Source organism: Dendrobates tinctorius, unplaced genomic scaffold, assembly GCF_039654945.1.
Source record: "Dendrobates tinctorius isolate UK_male_01 unplaced genomic scaffold, ASM3965494v1 ptg000039l, whole genome shotgun sequence".
NCBI lineage: Eukaryota > Metazoa > Chordata > Amphibia > Anura > Dendrobatidae > Dendrobates > Dendrobates tinctorius.
In genome coordinates, this window is record NW_027361707.1 from 45,847,681 (window position 1) to 45,873,009 (window position 25,329).

A 25,329-nucleotide genomic window follows, 5' to 3' on the forward strand; every position below is an offset into this window, starting at 1 on the left:
TTTTGTGCAAAAAAAAAATATTATAGTTATAGCAAATCGAATGAGATTTTGAAAATGTCAGTCACAAAATACCTCTTGTTTCTTCTGTGTTGCGATATTACAAAATGTGGAAGGTCAATTCTGTCAGTTTTTCAACTGCAGTTTTTAAACAGTATGATGAAAAATGGAAAAAACGCATCAAAACTTGGTTAATTTACTTTCTGGCAATAATCTGCGTTTTTCATGCAGAAAAAGATGCATCCAAAAATGTAGATGTGAGCACCTTTAGTCTGTCCTTTATATTCCCCATTCATTTGGAAGCCACTTCAAGCTTTGCCCCAAATTTCCATCAAAAACAACAGAGGGAATTTTTCACCAAAAAGCTGTGTGAAACCGCATGTTGGGTGTCATATGAAGGGTCACTAATATGGATGGCACTTTTCTTTACTCCCACACTCCGAGGTAGGTTTATTGTTTTCTGGGAAATAGTGCAAGCCTAGATCTGTCTGACAGGGACCTATCTATGTCTCTGCCATTATCTTGATAGTATCAAGCCATCAGGTTGATGGTCTTTCTCTTTGCTTTGTTCCTTCCATTTTTCCTATATAAACGTAACTCTTAAGGGTATGTGCACATGTGCGGATTTTGATGCGGATCCGCAGCGTTTTAAGATGTGCGGATTTGCATCAAATCCGCAGTGTAGTGCACAGGCAATGTAAGTCTATGGTAAATTAAGAATTGCTGTACACATGCTGATCCACAGCAGCGGTTTCCATTTTGGCACATAAAAATTCTCTCTATCGCTATCTATCTCTCTCTCTGTTTTCACCTGAGTTTTCTGCAAAGAGATGCAAATTTTGTGCAGAAAATTCTGCAGACTGATCTGCAACGTGTGCACATACCCTAAGGCAGGGTGTAACAACCCTGCTGGCGTCACTGCATGGCCTCCCATATCCCGCACATCAACTTACTCACTGCTCCGGATCATGCTGTGAATTTTGTCTGTTGTCAGTCCTGTGCTCTGTGCCTCTGCTCTCCCGTATGTTTCCTGGCTATGTGTGTATAAGGGGCGGCGCCAGAACTCTCTGGTTCTTATGCAGTCAGGAGGCACCTGTCTAATCTGTCCCTGTCCAATTACCTAGAGCCCTTGACTATTTAGTTCTGCCACACCCACTGAAACATTGCCTGTGCAATGTCTAAACTTAGTTAGTATCTTGCTGCTGAGGAAGCCAGGCCCCGTTCTGTGTATCTCCTTCTCTGGATGAATACTTCTTGTCTTGCTTTGTACCTTGTCTGCCTGCCAGGAGGCTGAATATCCTTGCCCTTGAGTCTTGGTCCCAGTACCTTGTCTGTACGCTGTCCTACCTTAGTCTCCCTTTCTCCTTGTCTGTGGCTTCCTTCCCTGCTGTGTCTTTCCTTGTGTCCTCTCCGTCTGTGCATCTGCACCCTTGCAGCTCTGTCTGTGCATCTGCACCCTTGCAGCTCTGTCTGTGCATCTGCACCCTTGCAGCTCTGTCTGTGCATCTGCACCCTTGCAGCTCTGTCTGTGCATCTGCACCCTTGCAGCTCTGTCTGTGCATCTGCACCCTTGCAGCTCTGTCTGTGCATCTGCACCCTTGCAGCTCTGTCTGTGCATCTGCACCCTTGCAGCTCTGTCTGTGCATCTGCACCCTTGCTGCTCTGTCTGTGCATCTGCACCCTTGCTGCTCTGCCTGCTCGGCTCCCTAGCCGCTCTGCCTGCTCGGCTCCCTGGCCGCTCTGCCTGCACGGCTCCCTAGCCGCTCTGCCTGCACGGCTCCCTAGCCGCTCTGCCTGCACGGCTCCCTAGCCGCTCTGCCTGCTCGGCTCCCTAGCCGCTCTGCCTGCTCGGCTCCCTAGCCGCTCTGCCTGCTCGGCTCCCTAGCCGCTCTGCCTGCTCGGCTCCCTAGCCGCTCTGCCTGCTTGGCTCAGTTCCTAACCTGTTCCAACATATTCCACTCCTTCCTGCCTGTATCCATACCTGCAGCTCCTGTGTGAACAGGTCCCAACCTGTTCCTTCATACACCACACCTGCTTGCCCTGTGTCTCAGCCGTGCCTGCTTGCCCAGTGTCTCAGCCTGCCTGTTAGTCACACCTGTCCAAGTGACTTGTCCCCGAGTGGGATCAGCAGCCACAGCCAGACACCACCCTGGAGTGGCACCCAACAGGTACCTGCCGCACAAGCCTGACCTCACCATCAGAGGCTCCAGTGAAGACCGAGGTAGCTGTCGTAGTCACGTCCCTTCCTGGGTAGTCTGGTTTGTGGCACAGTGGGGCCACAACCGCCCGGCTCGCCCCATTCAGCCAAGGTGCGAGCGTGACACAGGGGTCCCCAACCTGTAGCTTGGGAGCCACATGTGGCTCGCGGTCCCATGAATTGTGGCTCGTGACTGCCAGCTTGGTGCATTAGCTCCAGGTCTAGCAAACAGGTGTGAAGAGAACATCTCAAAATGGTGAATTTTGTGAGTAGCCCTGCACAGAAGAGCAGATATGGATGCACATAAACTGTCGGGGTTTAGAGATGTTTTAGGTATGGTACGCTGGAGGATGGTACTACCTGTTAGAGGAGGTTCTTGAAGCTGGATGTGACAGTGTGTTGGGAGTCCTTGATGGGAGAATATTGAATGAGGGTATTGTGGGAACGACCCCTAGATCTCAATGTACTGCTTTGGAGTGATTTCTGTGGAATAGCTTTGGTTATCATTATACCTATAATGGGGGCTTTGGTTGTCACTACTTTGAGGGGGGTGAGAGCTGAATGTGGCTCGTGACCCTCTCTCTAAGCTGAATATGGGTCTCATGGTCAGAAAGGTTGGGGACCACTGCCCTAAGGGTATGTGCACACAATGATGATTTGCTTTTGTAGAAATCTGCGCGGATTCTTCCTCTCTTGGCAGAAAATACACATGAAAATCCGCACGGATTTGTGTTTTATATGTGGATTTGATACGGATTTTCATGCAGATTTGTAACCTAAATAAAGATATATTATTTAACAAAAAAAAATATTGTAATGTCATTTCCATGTCCAACCTCTTCTTTTTCATTCTCCATTGAAGACCATAATATCTTTACATACCATGTTCAAATATAAGTGAATAGAATAAATATATATAATATATATAATGTAAATATATATAATATATAGATAGATATATAATACCAAGCCCGAGGTTTATTAATGAACATACTAAAATAAACTGGTGCATAAAGATTTAAATAAAGACACACGCAAACACGAAATATGCATGAAACGCAATCTGTTTAATTTTCAAAATATTTGTACAAAACAATTTTGTGGGCTCCTGCGTAATTTTCTTAACCAGCAGAGGGAAAACCGACGACTGGGGGGGCAGATGTTTATAGCCTGGGAATTGGGTCATACCCATGGATCTTCCCAGGCTATTAATATCAGCTCACAGCTGTATACTTAGCCTTTACTGGCTATTAACCCCTTAGTGATGGGGCCAATTTTTTAAATTTCGACCAATGTCACTTTATGTAGTGATACTGTAACTCTGGAATGCTTCAACAAATTCCAGTGATTTTTCGTGGCACATTGTAATTTATGATAATGTTAAATTTAGATCGATATGTTTTGTGTTTATTTTTAAAAAAAATCAGAAACTTGGACAAAAATGTTAAAGAAATTGCAATTTTCAAACTTTGAATGATTATCCCGTTAATCCAGATAGTCACACCATAGCAAAACATTAGTAAATAACATTTCCCTCATGTCTGCTTTACATCACCACCATTTGTAAAATGGTATTTTATTTTGTTAGCCTTTTAGGAGGTTTAAAAACGTAGCAATAATTTATCATTTTTTCAAGGAAATTTGCAACATTTATTTTTTTTTGAGGGACCTATCCAGGTTTGAAGTGACTTTGGGGTCCTAGATATTGGAAAACCCCAAATGTGATACCATTTTAAAAACAGCATCTCTTGAGATACTGAAAACTTCTGTCAGATAGCTTATTAACCCTTCAGGTGATTTTCAGGAATTAATGCAAAATGGTATAGCAGGGATGAAAAAGTGTTTGTTTACCACCTAAGTGACGCTGACTTCTGAACTGACCACTAGAGCCGGGACACTCTAAGGCCGCTATTTGGCCATGAACTGCTATGGCAAACATCAGGACCATACAATCATGATCCCAGTTTGTCAATTAGATTAAAGTGGAAGCCCCCACAATCTATTAACCTTTTATTTTATGTAGTCACTTTTGACAGCAGCAACTAAGGGGTTAAACAGATATGGCCGGTGCCAACACTGATCGTTTAAGATATAGCAAGTTGTCAGCCATAATGTACACTTGACAGCTGCTGGATTGTCACCTGTATGAGGAAGATATTCTCTTATATCCCAGGTCAGTAAAAAGATGGCTGTCATTAAGTGGTTAAAATAGTGGAGCCCCCCAAAAAACGACATTGAGTCCCCCTATAATTAATAACCAGCAAAGGCTATGCAGACAGCTGCGGGCTGACATTAATAGCCTAGGATGGGGCCATGGATATTGCCCCCCCGGCTAAAAAACATAACATGTCAGCCGCCCCAGAAATGGTGCATCTTATAGATGTGCCAATTATGGCACTTAGCCTCGCTCTTCCCACTTGCCCTGTAGCGGTGGCAAGTAGGGTAATTGTTTGGGGGTTGCAAGCCCCAAGGTTAGTAATGGAGAGGCGTCAATAAGACGCCGCTGTTACTAACCCCATAGTCAAATTGTAAATAAAACAGACACCCAGTAAAAAATCCTTTAATTGAAATAAAGACACAGACTCCTTTAATATTCTTAATTAAACCATATTTACTGCATCGCCTTAATCCCCGACGCCCTTGATCTCCTGCAACAAAAATAAAGTAATAACCCATCACAAATACTTCCTGTCTGACGTAGTCCTAAATGACGACTGTCCCACGACGATCTCACATGTAGAACAGTCATATCGAGAGATGTGACTGCCCTACGTGGCCTCCGATGATGCACTGACAGGAGATAATCGCTCTGCAGTGTATAGAGTTCATCAGAGTTCGTGGTCACACTTTAGGGCACTACCGCTGCATGTGAACTTTCTCACGCTGTGTTGCCGCAAGTGACAGCGTGAACTCATAGCGGCGGAGTGTTACACTGCGAGAGGATTATCTCCTGTGACTGTATCACCGGAGGCCCTGTAGATCAGTCACATCTCCTGATGTGACTATTCTACACGTGAGATCGCTGTTGGACAATCGTTAATAAATCAACTATGGCAGAAAGGTAAGTATAGGTTGGTTTATTATTTTATTTTTGTTGCAGGAGATCGAGGGCATCGGGGACTAGGTGTTTGGTGAGTAGGAATGTTTGTTGTTTTTTTTCACTATTCAATACAGTCGCCGGATGATGGAACCTACTATCCCATCATCGGCTCATGCTGTCACTGTATATGTGACAGCAGACGAAGCCGGATAGGAGTAGTAGTCCCATCAGACGATGCCTGCCTACACACAGACCCACACACAGCCCCAGATCCCCGAAGACACACACAGACACCCGAAGACAGATTCTCCACTCCCGCATATTCTCCACCCACACACTCTTTCTACTGCCTTTCTGCAGCATTTTTCGCATGCACATCTGCAGCAAAACCGCAAACTTTTTTACACCTGAGGCTTTGCTGCGAATTTGACTGACTCAATCGAAGTCAATGGATGCACAAACATTGCAGATCCGCAGAAAGAATTGACATGCTGCGGAAAATAAAACACTGTGAATCCGCGCGGATTTTTCCGCAGCATGTGCACACCAATTCTGGATTCCCATTGATTTACATTGGTTGGGTACTACATTGCGGATTTGGTGCAAATCCGCGCATCAAAAACGCTGCGGATCTGCAACGTGTGCACATAGCCTAATAATACATTATTCACAGATTTCAAGGAGGTACAAAAGAGGAACCCAGAATGCAGAACTCTTAAGAAAATATGCCCTAGAATTGTTCTTTGATGTGGCATTAAATTAGACATGTTGGGAATAGCAGATGGATCCATTGCGGCTGTGACATGGGAAGCGTAGAATACCCCTTTAATTTATGAGAATGCACGCTATCCTTTGAAATGATTCTTGGGGCAGGTGACAGGTTAACTGCATTGTCACAGCCAGAGAATGTCTTTTTATTGAATGGGGTCTTTGAGCACCTCCAGAGCAGTGATCTCTGCGTCTTCTGAATCCTGGTTTAATTATAGCTGGGGGTCTTGTAAAACGTTCAAAAGGGTTAAGTAACGTGTAGCTGGTGAGCCGCATTACGAGGAGCGCGATACGTCTTGCCTGTTTGCTCCTGCTGTTATTAATAAAGTCTTCAGGTACGAGTGAATGTTCTTGAAACTTAAGAAGAGCGCGCTTATCACATTTGTTCCAGTTTCCTTGGATCCACAGTCGTTCCATTCTGTCTGTTATCTTAAAATTCCACTCAGTTTTAAGGAGAAGTTGAGCGCACAAAGGTTGCTTTTTACTTTACTTTCACTGCTTCAGTGCTTCATAAATCATATTGGCATATCACACTATTACATTTCTTTGCCTTTTTTTCTGGTTTTCTTTGGATGGATTATAAAAGTTCTACTTGGATGTGTTTTTTTTTCTACAGTATTTGGAAATGTAGAGGATTTGTACATTTATTTGTTGGATAAACAGTTTTCTTGACAAGAATTCACATAAAGTTACAGTTTTATTTGTGTCTTAGATCACTTTGCATTTAGTATTCATTTGCATAGAAAGTTGAAACTTTGTGAATACATTGTATTACTTATCTTGTACAATTCCTTAGTTACTAACCACCCCTTCATTCACTTCTATGGGACGGACAGCAATTATGCCAATCCAATAGATGAAAATTGAATAATGGTCACAGATGTGCACTGCTCACACAGGTGATTTTTTTTTGTACCCCCGAAGATATTCTTCTGTCCCATGTAAGCGAATAATATGTGAAATCATCTGCTTCATTAATAAACATGATTTTGGATCCCCAAGACATCTTTCTGTCCTATAGAAGTGAAAAGAGCAGTGGTTGCACATGCACAGTACCTCCCCATTCACGCAGGTGATTTTGGGACCACCAAAATTCCCATAGGTCCCAAAGAAGTGAATGGAGTGGTCACACGTGCACATTACTGCTCCATTCACACATAGGATTTTATCTTGGACCCCCAAGATGAAAAGAGCAGTGGTTGCACAAGCGCAGTACCTCCACGTTCACACAAGTGATTTGGGGACCATCCATAGAAGTGAATGGAGTGGTCACACATGCCCACTACTGCTCCATTCACACAGAAGATTTTCAGACCCTAAGAATTCAATTTGTCCATAGATATTGAAAGAATAGTGGACACACATGCGCCCTACCACGCCATTTACAAAGGTGACTTGGGCACCCCAGAGATTTCCATAAGTACCTTAGAAGTGAATGTCTACCTTTTTAAATTTGGAATAAGTTTACCATTTAGTCTGGAACACGGCTGGAGGATTTTCGATCTTGGACTTTGTTATACCACGTCGGGCTGGAGTGGCTTCCTCCGTACCGAGGACTGTAGCTTCATTAAGCATGAGCTGATATTTCTATACCTAGTCCAGAGCTGCGCACCATATAATTTCACCAACAGTCCAAACGATAGCCGGAACTCACATCTTCTTATAAGAATTGCTTAAGGCTACTTTCACACATCAGGTTTTCGGCGTCAGGCGCGATCCGGCGTCGTGCCGGAATGCCGGATCCGGCAAATGTTTTGTAAAACCTGATGTGCCGCATCCGGTTTTCTGCCGGATCCGTCTTGTTCTTGACAGACAAAACCGGATCCGTCTCATCCGGTTCATCCGTTTTTCTATCCGTTTTTCGACGGATTACGCCGGATCCGGTTTTTAAAATTGACCCTTGTGGCCTTCCGAACGGGATTGGCTACTGGAAAACTATATATAGCATGTTCCTACAGCCCTTCTTTGACAGGTTGTAGAGGAGAAAGTGCAGGTTGGAGAGAAGAGCAAGTTACTGGCGAAGATGGATGTTGTCATTGGAAATATTACCACTAGAAGTTCTGTGACGATTTCAGTAATGAGGGACAATTTTGCACTATACTTTATGTCACCTCAAGGCAGAGTACACTGGCAGGATGACAGAGTGTGAAAGATTTGTGCCCTAACCAAACTTGTGTACCTTCTGGACCAACAGTATATACCTTTGCCAACCAAAGTTGGCTATCTTGTCATGGTCTTACTATTTTTAGCTTTAGGCCACAGGTGTGTACCTGGTTGTGTTTTATGCAAAGTATTTCACCTTTTAACAAAAGTTGTGTACATTGTTAGGAAATCACCAACAATAAACACAACTTTTCAGGTGAAATACTTTGCTTCAAACACAACCAGGAACACAACTGTGGCAAAAAGCTAAAATTTACCCACAGTTATATACCTGGTTTTGAATACCTTTTTACCTTTTAAATACCCTGTATTTAACCTTTTTTTTAAACATATTTCGCCGCAGAAAGAAATGACAGACAACCAGTGTAAACAATAATTTAACTTTTATTTAAAATATTTTTTTTTTGTGTAAACTGTTTTTAAAGTTAAAAAAACTTTTTTAATAAAGGTTTGAAACCAACCAAATGGGCATTTTTATTACAAAAAAAACATTATAACTCGGTGTAGTGTGGGGTGGAAATACTGCTGGAGGGGCTGCGGGACACTTCGACAATGGGAGTGTGGAGAGAGGACTGGGATCGTGGTGGGGAAGGAACAGTTAGAGGTGATGGTGTGGAAAAAGCTACAGAATGGGTGGACATGTGGGAGGCAGAAGAGGTGGTGGGCGGTGGAGTGGAGGGTTGGGCAGGGACTGTAGGAGCAGATGATGTTGATGGAAAGTTGTATGGGGAAGGAGTTTGGTACGGGGAAGGAGTTTGGTACGGGGCAGGTTGCTGGAAGTGGGGAGATGTCTGGTACTGGGGAGGTTGCTGGTACTGGGAAGGTTGCTGGTACTGGTGAGGTTGCTGGTATGTAATAGGAGGGGGAGGATGGAAAGTGGCTGGAGGGGGTGCAGATGTAATAGGAGGGGGAGGATGGAAAGTGGCTGGAGGGGGTGCAGGTGGAGGAACTACAGTGGTGGGAGGTGGAGGTTGGGAGGTAACCTGCTGTAGAGCACCGTGGCACGAATGCATTACATGCATCTGCTGGGTAGGAGATAGATAGTGTTGCCATGCGCTCCACAACAGACCTGAAAAAGGTGTGGTTTGGCGAAGATCTTGCTTCTGAATGCATGGTTTGCAGAAGTGTCTTCACCTCCAGAATGCTGGAGTTGATCTGCTGAAAGCCTGCGGAGATTTGCTCTGACAAGACTTTTAGACAGTTCTGGAAAGATGCATTCAGATGCAAGAACTCTGGCGCATAACTCTTTTCCTGACCCCTCTGCCGCTGCCGCCCAGTACCCGCAGGTGTACTAGAGGTGGCAGGGGCAGAAGGGTGGGGTAAAGGGAAAGCGATCTCCTCACCAGCAGCTTCATGTAATGTAGGCGGCCACGATGCTCCTGTGCTGGTGGATGGGACAGATGGGTCGAATGTGTGGGAAGGCTGGGAAGGTGCAGATGTACCGGGGCGGTCGAAGTGTCCCTCGGTGCCGGTCTCCTCAGGGATCGCCTCAGAAGGGTCCAATCGTGCAGGCTCCCGAGTGCTGCTCAACGTGCTGTGGAATAAAGAGAAAAAAAAACAATTAAAATACTGACATGGTATGGCCCTGGCTGAAAAAAAAAAGTTACATCTAACATTTTTTTTCACATGTGGTGTGTAATATTTACCTTCTAGTGACCATTGTTTCCCGGAGGAACGACAGGGCTTGTGCATACTTGTACTTGCTCCTGCGTCCTCCAGATCCACTCGGGGCCCGCATCTCTTTATTGAACTCCTTCTTGAAACGATCCCTCACAGACCGCCACAATTCACAATTCTGTTCCCTGAAACAAGAAAGGAGTGGTTAGTATACAACATTAGTGTTTCACAAACTCCAGTCCTCATGGTCCCCAGGGGTCATGTTTTCAGGATTTCCATAGTAAATAGAAATCCTGAACACATGATCCGTGGGGACCACGAGGACTGGAGTTCGGGAAACACTGGTTTACATCAAGCAACCGGTACTGTATATACTTACGCTCTTTAATCTGGGCCCGAACATCGAGGTTCTCCCAGCGGCCCACAAGGAGCGAACAGATTTCCTCCCAGAGTCGTCGGGTAACGATAAGGTCAGCGTGGCGGCGGTCAGCCATATTCCAGAGCGGCTCCCTTTCTCTGACGAGATCGATGAGGTGGTCCACATCGAGTCCTCCATCCTCACCGTCAGAGTCGGGAGCACGCTGTGAAGGCTGTTAAAGAAAAAGACAAAAATAACATAATTAGCCTCCACAAAAGAAATGAAATAAAAAGTGCAAAAAAACAAAGCAAAAATATTTATACTTACACGCTGGTGACCGCCGCGTTGCTGTCGCCGACGACCCTGGGAGGCACTGCGAGGACCTCTTGGCCGAGCACCAGATTGGGAAGACTAGAGAAGAAAACAAAAAATGTTATGTCTTTGGATGTAGGCATTTGTTTGCTGTGTGTGGTCTGCAGAACATTGTTTTCTATGTGTTGTGTGTAGTGTGATGTTGTGTTTCTACGTTTGATGCAAAAAACTTACCAATTGTGAGCCCACTCCAGGTGTCTGTCCACCCCTTCCTTCTTCTTCTGGGAGCTCCTCTTCATCTTGTGAATCCTGTTTTGAAATAAAAGGCAATGAATAGACATATATTACAGAGATGATGGATTTTGGAAATAAAAACTTACCGTCAAACGCTGACGATGCGAGGGAGGGCTCCCAGAAGATGATGTGCTGTCTTCCTGGTGGCCACACTCCATGCCTGTGGGTGGTGTTCCAGCTGCTGCCATTGCTGCTGCTGCTGCTGCTGCTGCATCTATTGGGCGGCTGTTGAATAAAGAGAAACAAAGGGCCAATGAATATCTTGATATTCAATAGCCCTAGTTTGGAGGAATGGGGGATTTGATAATTACCGTCTCTCATCTGCTGCTGGCCTCCCCTCCTCAGCATGTTCCATTTGCTGCTCCATTTGGGGTGGTGGTGGTGCTGATGGTGCTGCAGTGGTCTCCTGCCTTCTCCTGCTGCGCTTGGTTGCTTTCTTGGGTGGCATGTTGGGTGTGGCTGTGGGTCCCACTGTCTTGCTTTTATATATGTCTTGTGGGCAGAGCTACTGAGCATGCTCAGACCAAAAAAACCGGATCCGGCCACCGGATCCGGCTTTCGCCGGATCAGGCGCATTGCGGCGCTCATAGGCTTTCATGGTGTGAAAAAGCCGGACGCGCCGGATCCGGCGTGTCCGGCTTTTTCGCCGGAGACAAAAAACGTTACAGTAGCCGTTTTTTCCAGACGCCGGATCGCGACACATTGCCGGATCCAGCGAAAACCGGATGAAACGCATGGCCATCCGGCGCGATCCGGCGCAAATGCAAGTCAATGGGGGGGAAACCGGATCCGGCATTGCATTTCGCCGGATCCGGTTTCTCTCAAAAGCGCCGGATCGCGCCTAACGGCGAAAACCTGATGTGTGAAAGAGGCCTTATTTATCCAGTAGTATAAAAAAGGCATAAAAAATAGTTGAATACAACAGCACAAAAATTAAAAAGGTAGAAAAGAAATATCCGTTGCGCTCCAACGCAACATGTCTCACACCTGCATGGGCCATTGTCAAGCTAAGGACCGTGCAGGTCTGAAACATGTTACCTGGGAGCTCAGGAAATATTTCTTTACCTCTTTAATTTTTGTGATGTTGTGCTCAACTATTTTTTTGTGCCTTTTATACTGCTGGATCAATAAAACGCAATTATTTTAAGAAGATATGAGCGCCGGCTATCGCTTGGACTGTTGCTATTACTGGAGTGTTTTGCCGTGCAGCTGGACAGATGAGTTTATTTCTCGTTTTTCACATTTTCATATCATTTTATGATGCATTGCGCACATAGGCTGTACAAACAACTGAAGCATGCTGAAACTGTGGCCCCAGTTCATTTAAGGGATTGCACTAGAAAACTATCATAAACCCTTTTGGAAAGTGCCCAAATTTTTGCACACTGCAAAAAAATTGTGATGTTTGTACTTTTTTCTAGGACAGTTTTCAGGCTGCTGCATCAAAATGGGAGGTGCAAAGCGGGATTCATGAAAAGCTGCACCGTTTAGTACACCAGAAATATTACTCCAGTCTGTAGAGGCTCATGGAATTGATAAAATGTGCCGAATTTATGAAGTGGCGTGTACCTCTTAATGAATTTGGCGCATCTTTCTCCTGCACGGCCCTCATTACCACTGGTGTACAAAATGCCAGTGAATTGGGATCTATGTGTTTCACCGAACCAAGCTGGGTGGCCAAAAACTAGACTGCACAACAAGTTTGCCATAAAGTGCCTGCCGTTTTTGGAGTGCGGTTCTACACTACTGCTACATGTATGGACGGCCTTCATAAATGAATGATTGTATTGAATAGTTAATTGAAGCCATTGAATTTTACTACTGGCATTTACTGATGTATGTAACGTGATGAAACTGTGTATTAACCGTTCATTAGATCTAACACTTTGCATCTCTTTCCTTGGCAGCGATCCGACAAGATGGGGTGAAGGTGAAAGGTTACTTTGCTTGGTCCCTGCTTGACAACTTTGAGTGGATTTCTGGCTACAACGTTCGGTTTGGATTGTTCCATGTGGATCATAACCAGCCGAGTCTTCCAAGAACGCCGTACTATTCAGCTATTGAGTATGCCAAAGTGGTCAAAGGAAATGAATTGATTTATAAGTAGATATTATGCCACCTTACGCTTACTGTGAGGTTTTTATCATTTTGGAGCTATTAATAAAACACCCTACTACATTTATGTAATCTGAGAAATACATTCTTAATATAAAAAAATAACATGTTTCTTCGCATAGTATCAAATGTTTAAAAAATTACGTAAATCCTACATTTCCTGGCCTGTTGCCCATAAACCGGTCTAACAGGAAATCAGTGACAACTTTGGGAATCCTGAGCTCATTGTGATAGATGTTGTCACCAAGACTTCTGTGGAGATGGGTTGGATCGATAAGACTATCAAACGTCTTAAGGCCCCGTCTCACATAGCGAGATCGCTAATGCGTCACCGATTTTGTGACGCAACAGCGATCTCGCCTGCGATCTCGCTACATGTGACACGCAGCAGCGACCGGCCCCCCTGTTGGATATCGCTGATCGTGCAGGAATGTCCTGGGTCATTTTTTCGGCGCCCCCCTGGCCAGCATGCATCGCTGTGTTTGATCGCTGGATCATTGCTGTGTCGCTGAAGAGATCTGCCTGTTTGGCAGCTTACTAGCGATCATTTAGCGACGCACCAGCGATCCCTACCAGGTTGTATCGTTGTCGGGATCGCTGGTGCGTTGTTAAGTGAAACGGGACCCTTAGACTAAATGTGGCCATACTCATTCAATAGCTGTTATTTGGCCGACAGCTATTACTCCCGATTTCCCTACACTTGTACAGTCGGTTTTGAGACAACCCCTGATCATATTATCTTTAGGCATATACAGGGGTTGGACAAAATAATGGAAACACCTGGAAACATCAACATAAGTTAGTTTAATATGGTGTAGGTCCACCTTTTGCGGCGATTACAGCCTCAGTTATCCGAGGTATGGACTCATACAAGGTGTGAATTGTTTCCAAAGAAATTTTAGCCCATTCTTCAGTTAAAACACCCTCCAGTTCTTTGAGCAACGATGGCGGCGGAAATCGACATCTAACTTGAATCTCAAATCGACCTTAAATGCTCAATAATGTTGAGGTCTGGGGATTGTGGAGGCCAGATGAGATGCTCAACTTAATTAGAACGTTCCTCGTGCCATGCTTTAACGATTCTAGCTGTATGAATTGGTTCATTATCATCCTGAAAGATGGCGTTCCCCTCCGGGAACAGTGCTTGAACCATAGGATGCACTTGGTCGCCCAAAATGCCTAAATAATCTCGGCTGTTAATTCTTCCATGAAGAGATATCATTGGCCCAGCGGATCTCCACAAAATAGCACCCCAGATCATCACAAAACCTCCGCCATGTTTTACGGTTGGGAGAAGGCAGTCTGGATGGAATGCTTCTTTCGGCTGTCTCCAAACGTACACTCGGCCGGAGGTCGGAAATAGGGTAAACGATGATTCGTCTGAGAATATCACATGTTTCCACTGCTCGAGGGACCAATTCTGGAGGTTTCTACACCACTCTAAACGCTTGGAGCCGTGGTCTTGCGATCCTCTCTCACAATTCGCTTTAGAGTCCGACGGTCTCTCTCAGTCAACTTCGACTTTCGGCCGGACCTGTGCTTTGCTGCGGACGTTTTTCCTTCTCTTTCACACTCAGTCATTACTTTGGAGACAGTATCTCTTGACACACCAAGCATTCGGGCACTTTCTGTTACACTAGTGCCTGCCATACGAGCACCAACAATTTGACCTCTTTGAAAATCCGAGAGGTCTGCCATTAGTATCAGGTTCTCATCAATGTTCTTACAATTCTGCAAAACAAACAGTTAGTTAGGTCCATATATATTTGGACAGAGACATTTTTTCTAATTTTGGTTCTAGACATTACCACAATGAATTTTAAACAAAACAATTCAGATGCAGTTGAAGTTCAGACTTTCAGCTTTCATTTGAGGGTATCCACATTAAAATTGGATGAAGGGTTTAGGAGTTTCAGCTCCTTAACATGTGCCACCCTGTTTTTAATGGGACCAAAAGTAATTGGATAGATTAAATAATTGTAAATAAAATGTTCATTTCTAGTACTTGGTTGAAAACGCTTTGTTGGCAGTGACTGCCTGAAGTCTTGAACTCATGGACATCACCAGACGCTGTGTTTCCTCCTTTTTGATGCTCTGCCAGGCCTTCACTGCGGTAGTTTTCAGTTGCTGTTTGCTTGTGGGCCTTTCTGTCTGAAGTTTAGTCTTTAACAAGTGAAATGCATGCTCAATTGGGTTGAGATCAGGTGACTGACTTGGCCATTTAAGAATATTCCACTTCTTTGCTTTAATAAACTCCTGGGTTGCTTTGGCTTTATGTTTTGGGTCATTGTCCATCTGTAGTATGAAACGACGACCAATCAGTTTGGCTGCATTTGGCTGGATCTGAGCACACAGTATGGCTCTGAATACCTCAGAATTCATTCGGCTGCTTCTGTCCTGTGTCACATAATCAATAAACACTAGTGACCCAGTGCCACTGGCAGCCATGCATGCCCAAGCCATCACACTGCCTCCGCCGTGTTTTACAGATGATGTGGTATGCTTTGGATCATGAGCTGTACCACGTCTTCGCCATACTTTTCTCTTTCCATCATTCTGGTAGAGGTTGATTTTGCTTTCATCTGTCCAAAGAATGTTCTTCCAGAACTGTGCTGGCTTTTTTAGATGTTTTCAAGCAAAGTCCAGTCTAGCCTTTTGATTCTTGATGCTTAAGAGTGGCTTGCACCGTGCAGTGAACCCTCTGTATTTACTTTCATGCAGTCTTCTCTTTATGGTAGATTTGGATATTGATACGCCTACCTCCTGGAGAGTGTTGTTCACTTGGTTGGCTGTTGTGAAGGGGTTTCTCTTCACCATGGAGATTATTCTGCAATCATCCACCACTTTTGTCTTCCGTGGGCGCCCAGGTCTTTTTGCATTGATGAGTTCACCAGTGCTTTCTTTCTTTCTCAGGATGTACCAAACTGTAGATTTTGCCACTCCTAATGTTGTAGCAATTTCTCGGATGGGTTTTTTCTGTTTTTGCAGCTTAAGGATGGCTTGTTTCACCTGCATGGAGAGCTCCTTTGACCGCATGTTGCCTTCACAGCAAAACCTTCCAAATGCAAGCACCACACCTCAGATCAACTCCAGACCTTTTATCTGCTTAATTGAGAATGACATAACGAAGGGATTGCCCACACCTGTCCATGAAATAGCCTTGGAGTCAATTATCCAATTACTTTTGGTCCCTTTAACCCCTTAAGCCCCAAGGGTGGTTTGCACGTTAATGACCAGGCCAATTTTTACAATTCTGACCACTGTCCCTTTATGAAGTAATAACTCTGAAACGCTTCCATGGATCCCGGTGATTCTGACAATGTTTTCTCGTGACATATTGTACTTCATGTTAGTGGTAAAAATTAATTCAAATAACGGAAATTTGGTGAAAATTTAGAAAATTTTGCAATTTTCCAACTTTGAATTTTTATGCCCTTAAATCAGAGATACGGCACACAAAAAACTTGATAAGTAACATTTCCCACATGTTTACTTTACATCAGCACAATTTTGAAACCAAAATTTTTTATTATGGAGACATGTGACCCAGAGAAGCAGGAGGATCAGGAGGCAGTCAGCACCCATACTGCTCAGAAACCAGTACCAGGCTCTCACGCAGGAAAACGATGAAGAAATACATCAGGATAAGACTTTGCCAACAAACAGCAACCTTGTACGCCTTCAGAGTCCTCCTGGATGGAGAAAGAAAAATGTTGTGAAGAAGAAACGGAGAGTGGTGGTCATGGGGGATTCCCTGTTGAGAGGAACAGAGGCCGCTATCTGCAGACCGGATATAACTTCAAGAGAAATGTGCTGTCTTCCAGGTGCAAAAATTAAAGATGTGTCTGACAGGATATCAGGACTCTTCAGACCTACAGATGACTACCCATTCCTGCTACTACATGTGGGGACAAATGACACCGCAAGAAACGACCTGGAAACCATCTGCAGAGACTTTGAAGACTTAGGCAAGAAAGTGAAAGAACTGGGAGCGCAGGTGGTCTTCTCTTCCATCCTCCCAGTGGATGGCCATGGAACAAGGAGGTGGAATAAGATTCTGCAGGTGAACAACTGGCTACGTCGATGGTGCCGTCAGCAACGATTTGGATTTCTGGATCACGGAGTGAACTACTTATACGATGGACTACTTGCTAGAGATGGGGTGCACCTTACGAAGACTGGAAAGCAGGTATTTGGAAGTCGCCTTGCTACACTTGTAAGGAGAGCTTTAAACTAGAACAACATGGGAAGGGAAGCAAAAGACCAGAAAAAGCCATACACCTGACAAATGCTACTGAGAACTCTGCTATTAGAAGTGGAAAGGAAGAACAAAGACGAAAGAATCTAATTAAAAAAAATATTGGAGAAGGAGAAACCAATCACAAACTAAAATGTTTCTATACTAATGCACAAAGCATGGGCAACAAACAAGGAGAATTGGAACTACTAACACAGGAAAAGAAATATGATGTCATTGGAATCACTGAAACTTGGTGGGACAATACACATGATTGGAATACAAGACTAGAAGGATACAACTTATTTGCAAGAAACAGACTTGATAAACGAGGAGGGGGTGTCGCATTGTATGTTAGAAATGCGTATATCTGCACAGAGATTGAAGCTTCAGAGACTGGGAGTTCTGTGGAAACTGTTTGGGTAAGAATACAAGGACAGAACAATGGAAAGGACACCATTGTAGGCATTTACTACAGGCCGCCTGTGCAAGCTGAAGATATGGATGAACTCTTTATGCATCAGATGGCCAAGTTCTCCAAAAAATATGACATAGTTGTCATGGGAGATTTCAACTATCCAGACATTTGTTGGGAATCTCTCTCAGGCAAAACTAACAGGTCAAGGAAATTCTTATCCTCTCTTGCTGACAACTTTATCTTCCAAAAGGTAAAGGAGAAAACAAGGGGAACTGCTACCTTGGATCTAATCCTTATAAACAGGGAGGAAATGGTTGAGGAGGTAAAAGTGGCTGGGACCCTAGGAGGTAGCGACCATGCTATTTTAGAATTTTGGATAACTAGAGGCGGAAGACCTGTGAAGACTCAGACGTCAAGGTTAGATTTCAGAAAGGCAGATTTTAAGGGATTCAGAAAGAGAATTGGAGGGATCCAATGGCTGGATATCCTTAAAGACAAAAATGTCCAGGAAGGATGGGAAATCTTGAAAAATGAAATTCTCAAAGCACAGTTGTTAACAATTCCGAAAAGAGGGAAGAATAGGAAGCATTTAAGGAAACCAGGATGGATGAACACAGAACTTAAGCACATGCTAAAAAGGAAGCAAAAAATGTTTATAAAATGGAAAGAAGGAGGCATATCTAAAGAAGAATATAATGCTGTCTGCAGAACCTGCAAGGCACAAATCAGATTATCTAAAGCTGAAAATGAATTGAGGCTTGCAAGAGATGTCAAAAGCAATAATAAAGGATTTTGGGGATATGTCAAAAGTAAAAGAAAAGTCAAAGATGCTATAGGATTTTTACAGGATGAAAATGATGAAATGGTAAGACAGGATGTTGAGAAGGCTGAACTTTTAAATTCCTATTTTGCATCTGTTTTCTCTCAGAAAGGAAATGTAACATCAACTGTTATTCACTGTCCTATTAAGGGAATAGAAGAATCCAGGATATCTATAAACAGAAAGATAGTGAGGAAACACTTAGCTAACCTAAATGTATTCAAGTCTCCAGGTCCAGATGAATTACACCCCAGAGTACTGAAGGAGATAGCAGAAGAAATTTTTGAACCCCTCTCCATAATCTTTGAAAATTCTTGGAGAACAGGAGAAGTGCCAGAAGACTGGAGAAGAGCAAATGTTGTTCCTATCTTCAAAAAGGGGAAGAAGGTGGACCCAGGCAACTATAGGCCGGTGAGTCTGACTTCTATACCAGGAAAGATCTTTGAACAAATTATTAAACAACATGTATGTCAATACCTGGATAAGAATGAAGTGATTAAACAGAGTCAGCATGGGTTTGTAACTAATAAGTCATGTCAGACTAATTTAATTTCCTTCTATGATGGTATTACTGATTGGGTGGATCAAGGAAATGCTGTAGATATAGTATATCTTGACTTCAGCAAAGCATTTGACAAAGTCTCTCATACAATCCTTATTGAAAAAATGACTAAGTATGGAATGGACAAGGCAACTGTTAGGTGGATTCATAACTGGCTTAGTGATCGGACCCAAAGAGTGGTCGTAAATGGCTGCACATCCAGTTGGAAGAATGTCTCAAGTGGTGTACCACAGGGCTCTGTCCTGGGCCCTGTATTGTTCAACATCTTTATCAACGATTTAGATGAAGGAATTGAGGGTAAACTGATTAAATTTGCTGATGACACAAAGCTAGGAGGGATAGCTAATACTAGAGAAGAGAGAGAGAGGATTCAAAAAGATTTAAATAAACTGGAGAAGTGGGCAGCAACTAACAGAATGGTTTTTAACAGGGAGAAATGCAAAGTACTACATCTGGGCAATAAAAATGAAAAAAGCATATATAGAATGGGAGGAATAGGGCTAAGTGACAGCACATGTGAAAAAGACTTGGGTATACTAATAGATCACAGACTGAATATGAGTCAACAGTGTGATGCAGCAGCAAAAAAGGCAAATGCAATTCTAGGATGTATTAACAGAAGCATACAGTCTAGATCACGTGAAGTAATTATTTCCCTCTACTCCTCTTTGGTCAGACCTCATCTGGAATATTGTGTCCAATTTTGGGCACCACATTTTAAAAAAGACATCAACAAACTGGAGCAAGTTCAGAAAAGAGCGACCACAATGGTGACCGGTCTGCAAACCCTGTCTTATGAGGAAAGGTTGCAGGATTTGGGAATGTTTAGTTTGCAAAAGAGAAGACTGAGAGGAGACTTAATAGCTGTCTACAAATATCTAAAGGGCTGTCACATTGTAGAAGGATCAACTTTATTCTCATTTGCACAAGGAAAGACGAAGCAATGGGATGAAGCTGAATGGGAGGAGACACAGATTAGATATTAGAAAAAACTTTTTGACAGTTAGAGTGATCAATGAGTGGAACAGGCTGCCACGAGAAGTGGTGAGTTCTCCTTCAATGGAAGTCTTCAAACAGAGGCTGGACAGACATCTAACTGGGATGATTTAGCGAATCCTGCTTTGAGCAGGGGGTTGGACCAGATGGCCCAGGAGGTCCCTTCCAACTCTACGATTCTATGATTCTATGATTCTATTAGGAAGTTATAAGGGTTAAAAATTGACCAGTGATTTCTCATTTTTGCAACACCATTTTATTTTTACGGACCACATCACATTTGAAGCCACTTTGAGGGGTCTATATGATAGACAATACCCAAAAGTGACACCATTCTAAAAACAGCACCCCTTAAGGTGCACAAAACCACATTCAAGAAGTTTATTAACCCTTTAGGTGCGTCAGGAATTTTTTGAATCTGTAAAAAAAAATGAACATTTAACTTTTTTTCACTAACAAAATACTTCAGGTTCAATTTTTTTTATTTTACCAAGGGTAACAGGAGAAATTGGACTGCAAAAGTTATTGTGCAATTTGTCCTGAGTACGCTGATACCTGATATGTGGGGGGGAACCACTGTTTCGGCGCATGGCAGACCTCAACAGGGAAGGAGCGCCGTTTGACTTTTTCACTGCAAAATTAGCTGGAATTCAGATCGGACGCCATGTCGCGTTTGGAGAGCCCCTGATGTACCTAAACAGTGGAAACCCCCCCAAGTGACCCCATTTTGGAAACTAGACCCCTCCAAGGAACTTATCAAGATGTGTGATGAGAACTTTGAACCCCCAAGGTCTTCACAGAAGTTTATAACATACAGCCGTACAATTAAAAAATCATATTTTTTCCACAAAAGTGATCTTTTCACCCTCAATTCTTATTTTTCCAAGAGTAACAGGACCCTAAAAGATATTGTGCAATTTGTCCTGAGTGCGCTGATACCCCACATGTGGGGGTAAAGCACTATTTGGGCGCATGGCAGAGCTCGGAAGGGAAGCAGCGCCATTTGACGTTTTTGGCTGGAATTGAGATCGGACACCATGTCGCATTTGAAAAGCCCCTGATGTACCAAAACAGTAGAAACCCCCCACAAATGACACCATTTTGGAAACTAGACCCCCCAAGGAAATTATCTAGATGTGTGGTGAGCACCCCCCAGTGCTTCACAAAAGTTTATAACGCCCAGGCGTGAAAATAAAAATATCGTATTTTTTTAACAAACATGTTTTAGTCCCCATTTTTTTATTTTCCCAAGGGTAACAGGAGAAATTGGACCCCAAAAGTTGTTGTCCAATTTGTCCTGAGTACGCTGACACCCCATATGTGGGAGAAAACTACTGTATGGGCACACGTCGGGGCTCGGAAGGGAAGTAGTGACGTTTTGGAATGCAGACTTTGATGGAATGGTCTGCGGGTGTCATGTTGCCTTGGAGAGCCCCTAATGTACCTAAACAGTGGAAACCCCTCACAAATGACCCCATTTTGGAAACTAGACCCCCCCCACGGAACTTATCTAGATGTGTGGTGAGCACTTTGAACCCCCAAGTGCTTCACAGAAGTTTATAACGTCTGGGCAACAAAATAAAAAAATCATTTTTTTCCACAAAAATATTTTTGCCCCCAATTTTTTATTTTCCTAAGGGTAACAGGAGAAATTGGACCCTAAAAGTTGTTTTGCAATTTGTCCTGAGTAGGCTGATACCCTACATGTGGGGGTAAAACACTGTTTGGGCGCATGGCAGAGCTTGGAAGGGAAGGAGCACCATTTGACTTTTTCAACGCAGAATTGGCTGGAATTGAGATCAGACGTCATGTTGCATTTGGAGAGCACCTGATGTGCCCAAACAGTGGAAACCCCCCAATTATAACTCCAACCCTAACCCCAACACACCCCTAACCCTAATCTGAGCCCAAACCCTAATGGGAAAATGGAAATAAATACTTTTTTTTATTTTTTTATTATTTTTCCCTAACTAAGGGGGTGATAACGGGGGGTTTGATTTACTATTTATGGTGGTTTTTATGTTTGGCGGCTGTCGCACGCTAAAAGACGCTTTTTATTGTAAAAATAGTTTTTGCATCACCACATATTGAGAGCTATAATTTTTCCGTATTTTGACCCACCGAGTCATGTGAGGTCTTATTCTTTGCGGGACGAGTTGACGTTTTTATTGATACCATTTTCGGGCACATGACATTTTTTGATCGCTTTTTATTCCGATTTTTGGGACGCAGAATGAACAAAAACCAGCGTTTCATGAATTTCTTTTGGGGGGGTGCGTTTACACCGTTCCGCGTGCGGTAAAATTGATAAAGCGGTTTTATTCTTCGGGTCGGTACGGTTACAGAGATACCTCATTTAGGTCGTTTTTTATGTTTTGTCGGTTTTTTGCAATGAAAACAATTTTATATAAAAAATAATTATTTTTGCATCGCTTTATTCTGCGAGCTATAACTTTTTTATTTTTTTGCAGATGATGCTGTATGTGGCTCGTTTTTTGCGGGACAAGATGATGTTTTCAGCGGTACCATGGATATTTATATGCGTCTTTTTGATCGCGCGTTATTACACTTTTTGTCCGGTGGTATGATAATAAATTATTTTTTGCTTCGTTTTTTATTTTATTTTTACTTTTTAAGGGGTTCGCTACAGGGGTTAACTAATGGGACAGTTTTATAGGGCGGGTCGCTACGGACGCGGCGATACCAAATATGTGTACTTTTATAGGTTTTTTTTTTTTTTTATTTTCAAAAAATGAATTTATTGGGGAATTTTTTTTTTTTACTAATTTATTTAGCGATTTTTTTTTTTTTAAATTATTTTTACACTTTTTTTTTTTTACTTTATTACATAGTCCCAGGTGGTACATCACTGTGCTGTGACAGATCGCTGATCAGTCATATCACAGATCACTGTGACAGATCAGCAATCTGTCACAGGCAGTTCTGCAGACTTCCTCATGCCTGCGCTTTGCAGGCAGTGAGGAAGTCAGCTCCCTACAGGCCCCCGAAGGCCCCCGTCGAAATCTTGGATCCGGGGGCCTGTAGGGAAGGAGTCCCCCGCAGCAGCGCTGCACATTACGCTGCCGTGGGGGGCTCGGGGAAGCACGGAGGGAGCCCCCTCCCTGCCGATGCTTCCCTTTAACCCCCGGTACACCGCGATCGTGTTTGATCGCGGTGTACAAGGGGTTAACGTGTCGGGGCGGTCCGTGACCGCCCCTGACACATTGTGCCTGGTGTCAGCTGTGATAATCAGCTGACACCCGGCCGCGATCAGCGGTGCTCACCACGTTGGCGCCGCTGATCGCATTAGACATACTATTCCGTCCTTGGGAATTAAGTCCCAGAGCACATGGTCGGGATAGTACGTCTAATGGCAGAAAGGGGTTAAAAACAGGGTGGCACATGTTAAGGAGCTTAAACCCTTCATCCAATTTTAATGTGGATACCCGCAAATGAAATCTGAAAGTCTGAACTTCAACTGCATCTGAATTGTTTTGTTTAAAATTCATTGTGGTAATGTCTAGAACCAAAATTAGAAAAATGTAGTCTCTGTCCAAATATATATGGACCTAACTGTAATTTACATACACATATAACATAACACAAATAATCAACTACAAACCATTACCATATGTCACGGTTTGCATGTTTAGAACATGTTCGAAGATTATGATGCCAAAACGTTAGGTGTTTCCATTATTTTGTCCAACCCCTGTATATCTCACCACAGAGGAGATGACAACACTAAGGTTTCCCCTTCATGAGCCAGAGCATGGAGTTTTTAAGTGAAGGCCCCCTTACACATTAGACTAACATTGGCCGACTATGTAAGGGGACCTCATGAGTCTCCCCAGTAGATGTCAGAGGAGATAAGGATCTGGTATGTCCAATTTCAGATTGCTTATCTATTTGCTCTCAGTGAGATAATTTGCCATCGATGATGTCTGGCAGCTGCTCTCTCATAGAAAACATGATAGCGCTCATCGGAGCTTTGTATGGGAGAGACGGTTGAGATAGCTGCTCCTCAAAGCATCGGCCGAGCAATCATTCAGCCGACAGCTATCCAGTGGTTAGGAGTCCATTGGGCCCCCGTACACATTGGACTAAAGTTGGCTGATCCCACCAAATATCGAGCAGTTCAGCCTACGGTATAATGTTTATGGAGGCGACAGCCTTCTGGTAGTAGAGAGAGTTGTCGATCAACAGTTGTGGCCAAAAGTATTGACACCCCTGCAATTCTATCAGATAATACTCAATTTCTTCCTGAAAATGATTGCAAACACAAATTCTTTGGTATTATCTTCATTTAATTTGTCTTAAATGAAAAAACACAAAAGAGAATGAAGCAAAAAGCAAAACATTGATCACTTCACACAAAACTCCAAAAATGGGCCAGCCAAAAGTATTGGCACCCTCAGCCTAATACTTGGTTGCACAACCTTTAGCCAAAATAACTGCGACCAACCGCTTCCGGTAACCATCAATGAGTTTCTTACAATGCTCTGCTGGAATTTTAGACCATTTTTCTTTGGCAAACTGCTCCAGGTCCCTGATATTAGAAGGGTGCCTTCTCCAAACTGCCATTTTTAGATCTCTCCACAGGTGTTCTATGAGATTCAGGTCTGGACTCATTGCTGGCCACCTTAGAAGTCTCCAGTGCTTTCTCTCAAACCATTTTCTAGTGCTTTTTGAAGTGTGTTTTGGGTCATTGTCCTGCTGGAAGACCCATGACCTCTGAGGGAGACCCAGCTTTCTCACACTGGGCCCTACATTATGCTGCAAAATGTGTTGGTAGTCTTCAGACTTCATAATGCCATGCACACGATCAAGCAGTCCAGTGCCAGAGGCAGCAAAGCAACCCCAAAACATCAGGGAACCTCCGCCATGTTTGACTGCAGGGACCGTGTTCTTTTCTTCGAATGCCTCTTTTTCTCATGTAAACTATGTACAGGATCAACAATGCAGAACAACTGCACTAAAAATAGGCTGATCTAGATGGACATAAGGTCTTCCTTCAGCCTTCAAAACTATGTTACTATGATGCCTTTGCCCAAAAAGCTCTACTTTTGTCTCATCTGACCAGAGAACATTCTTCCAAAATGTTTTAGACTTTTTCAGGTAAGTTTTGGCGAACTCCAGCCTGGCTTTTCTATGTCTCTGGGTAAGAAGTGGGGTCTTCCTGGGTCTCCTACCATACAGTCCCTTTTCATTCAGACGCCGACGGATAGTACGGGTTGACACTGTTGTACCCTCGGACTGCAGGGCAGCTTGAACTTGTTTGGATGTTAATCGAGGTTCTTTATCCAACATCCACACAATCTTGCTTTGAAATCTCTTGTCAATTTTTCTTTTCCGTCCACATCCAGGGAGGTTAGCCACAGTGCCATGGGCTTTAAACTTATTGATTTGATGACACTGAGCACGGTAGACACAGG

General features: G+C 43.5%; 1 protein-coding gene across 7 annotated transcripts in view; it reads left to right on the forward strand.

Annotated features, from left to right (window-relative positions):
- The window catches only part of LOC141088549 (cytosolic beta-glucosidase-like), a 111,024-nt gene extending 98,096 nt beyond the window's left edge, over positions 1-12,928 (forward strand). For all 7 annotated transcript variants that reach the window (XM_073574671.1, XM_073574673.1, XM_073574670.1 and 4 more), the window contains exon 6: positions 12,654-12,928. In XM_073574671.1, coding sequence (XP_073430772.1) covers positions 12,654-12,853 — 200 coding nt within the window. In that variant the 3' untranslated portion in view covers positions 12,854-12,928. The remainder of the gene's footprint in view (positions 1-12,653) is intronic.
- The last annotated feature ends 12,401 nt before the right edge of the window (positions 12,929-25,329 follow it).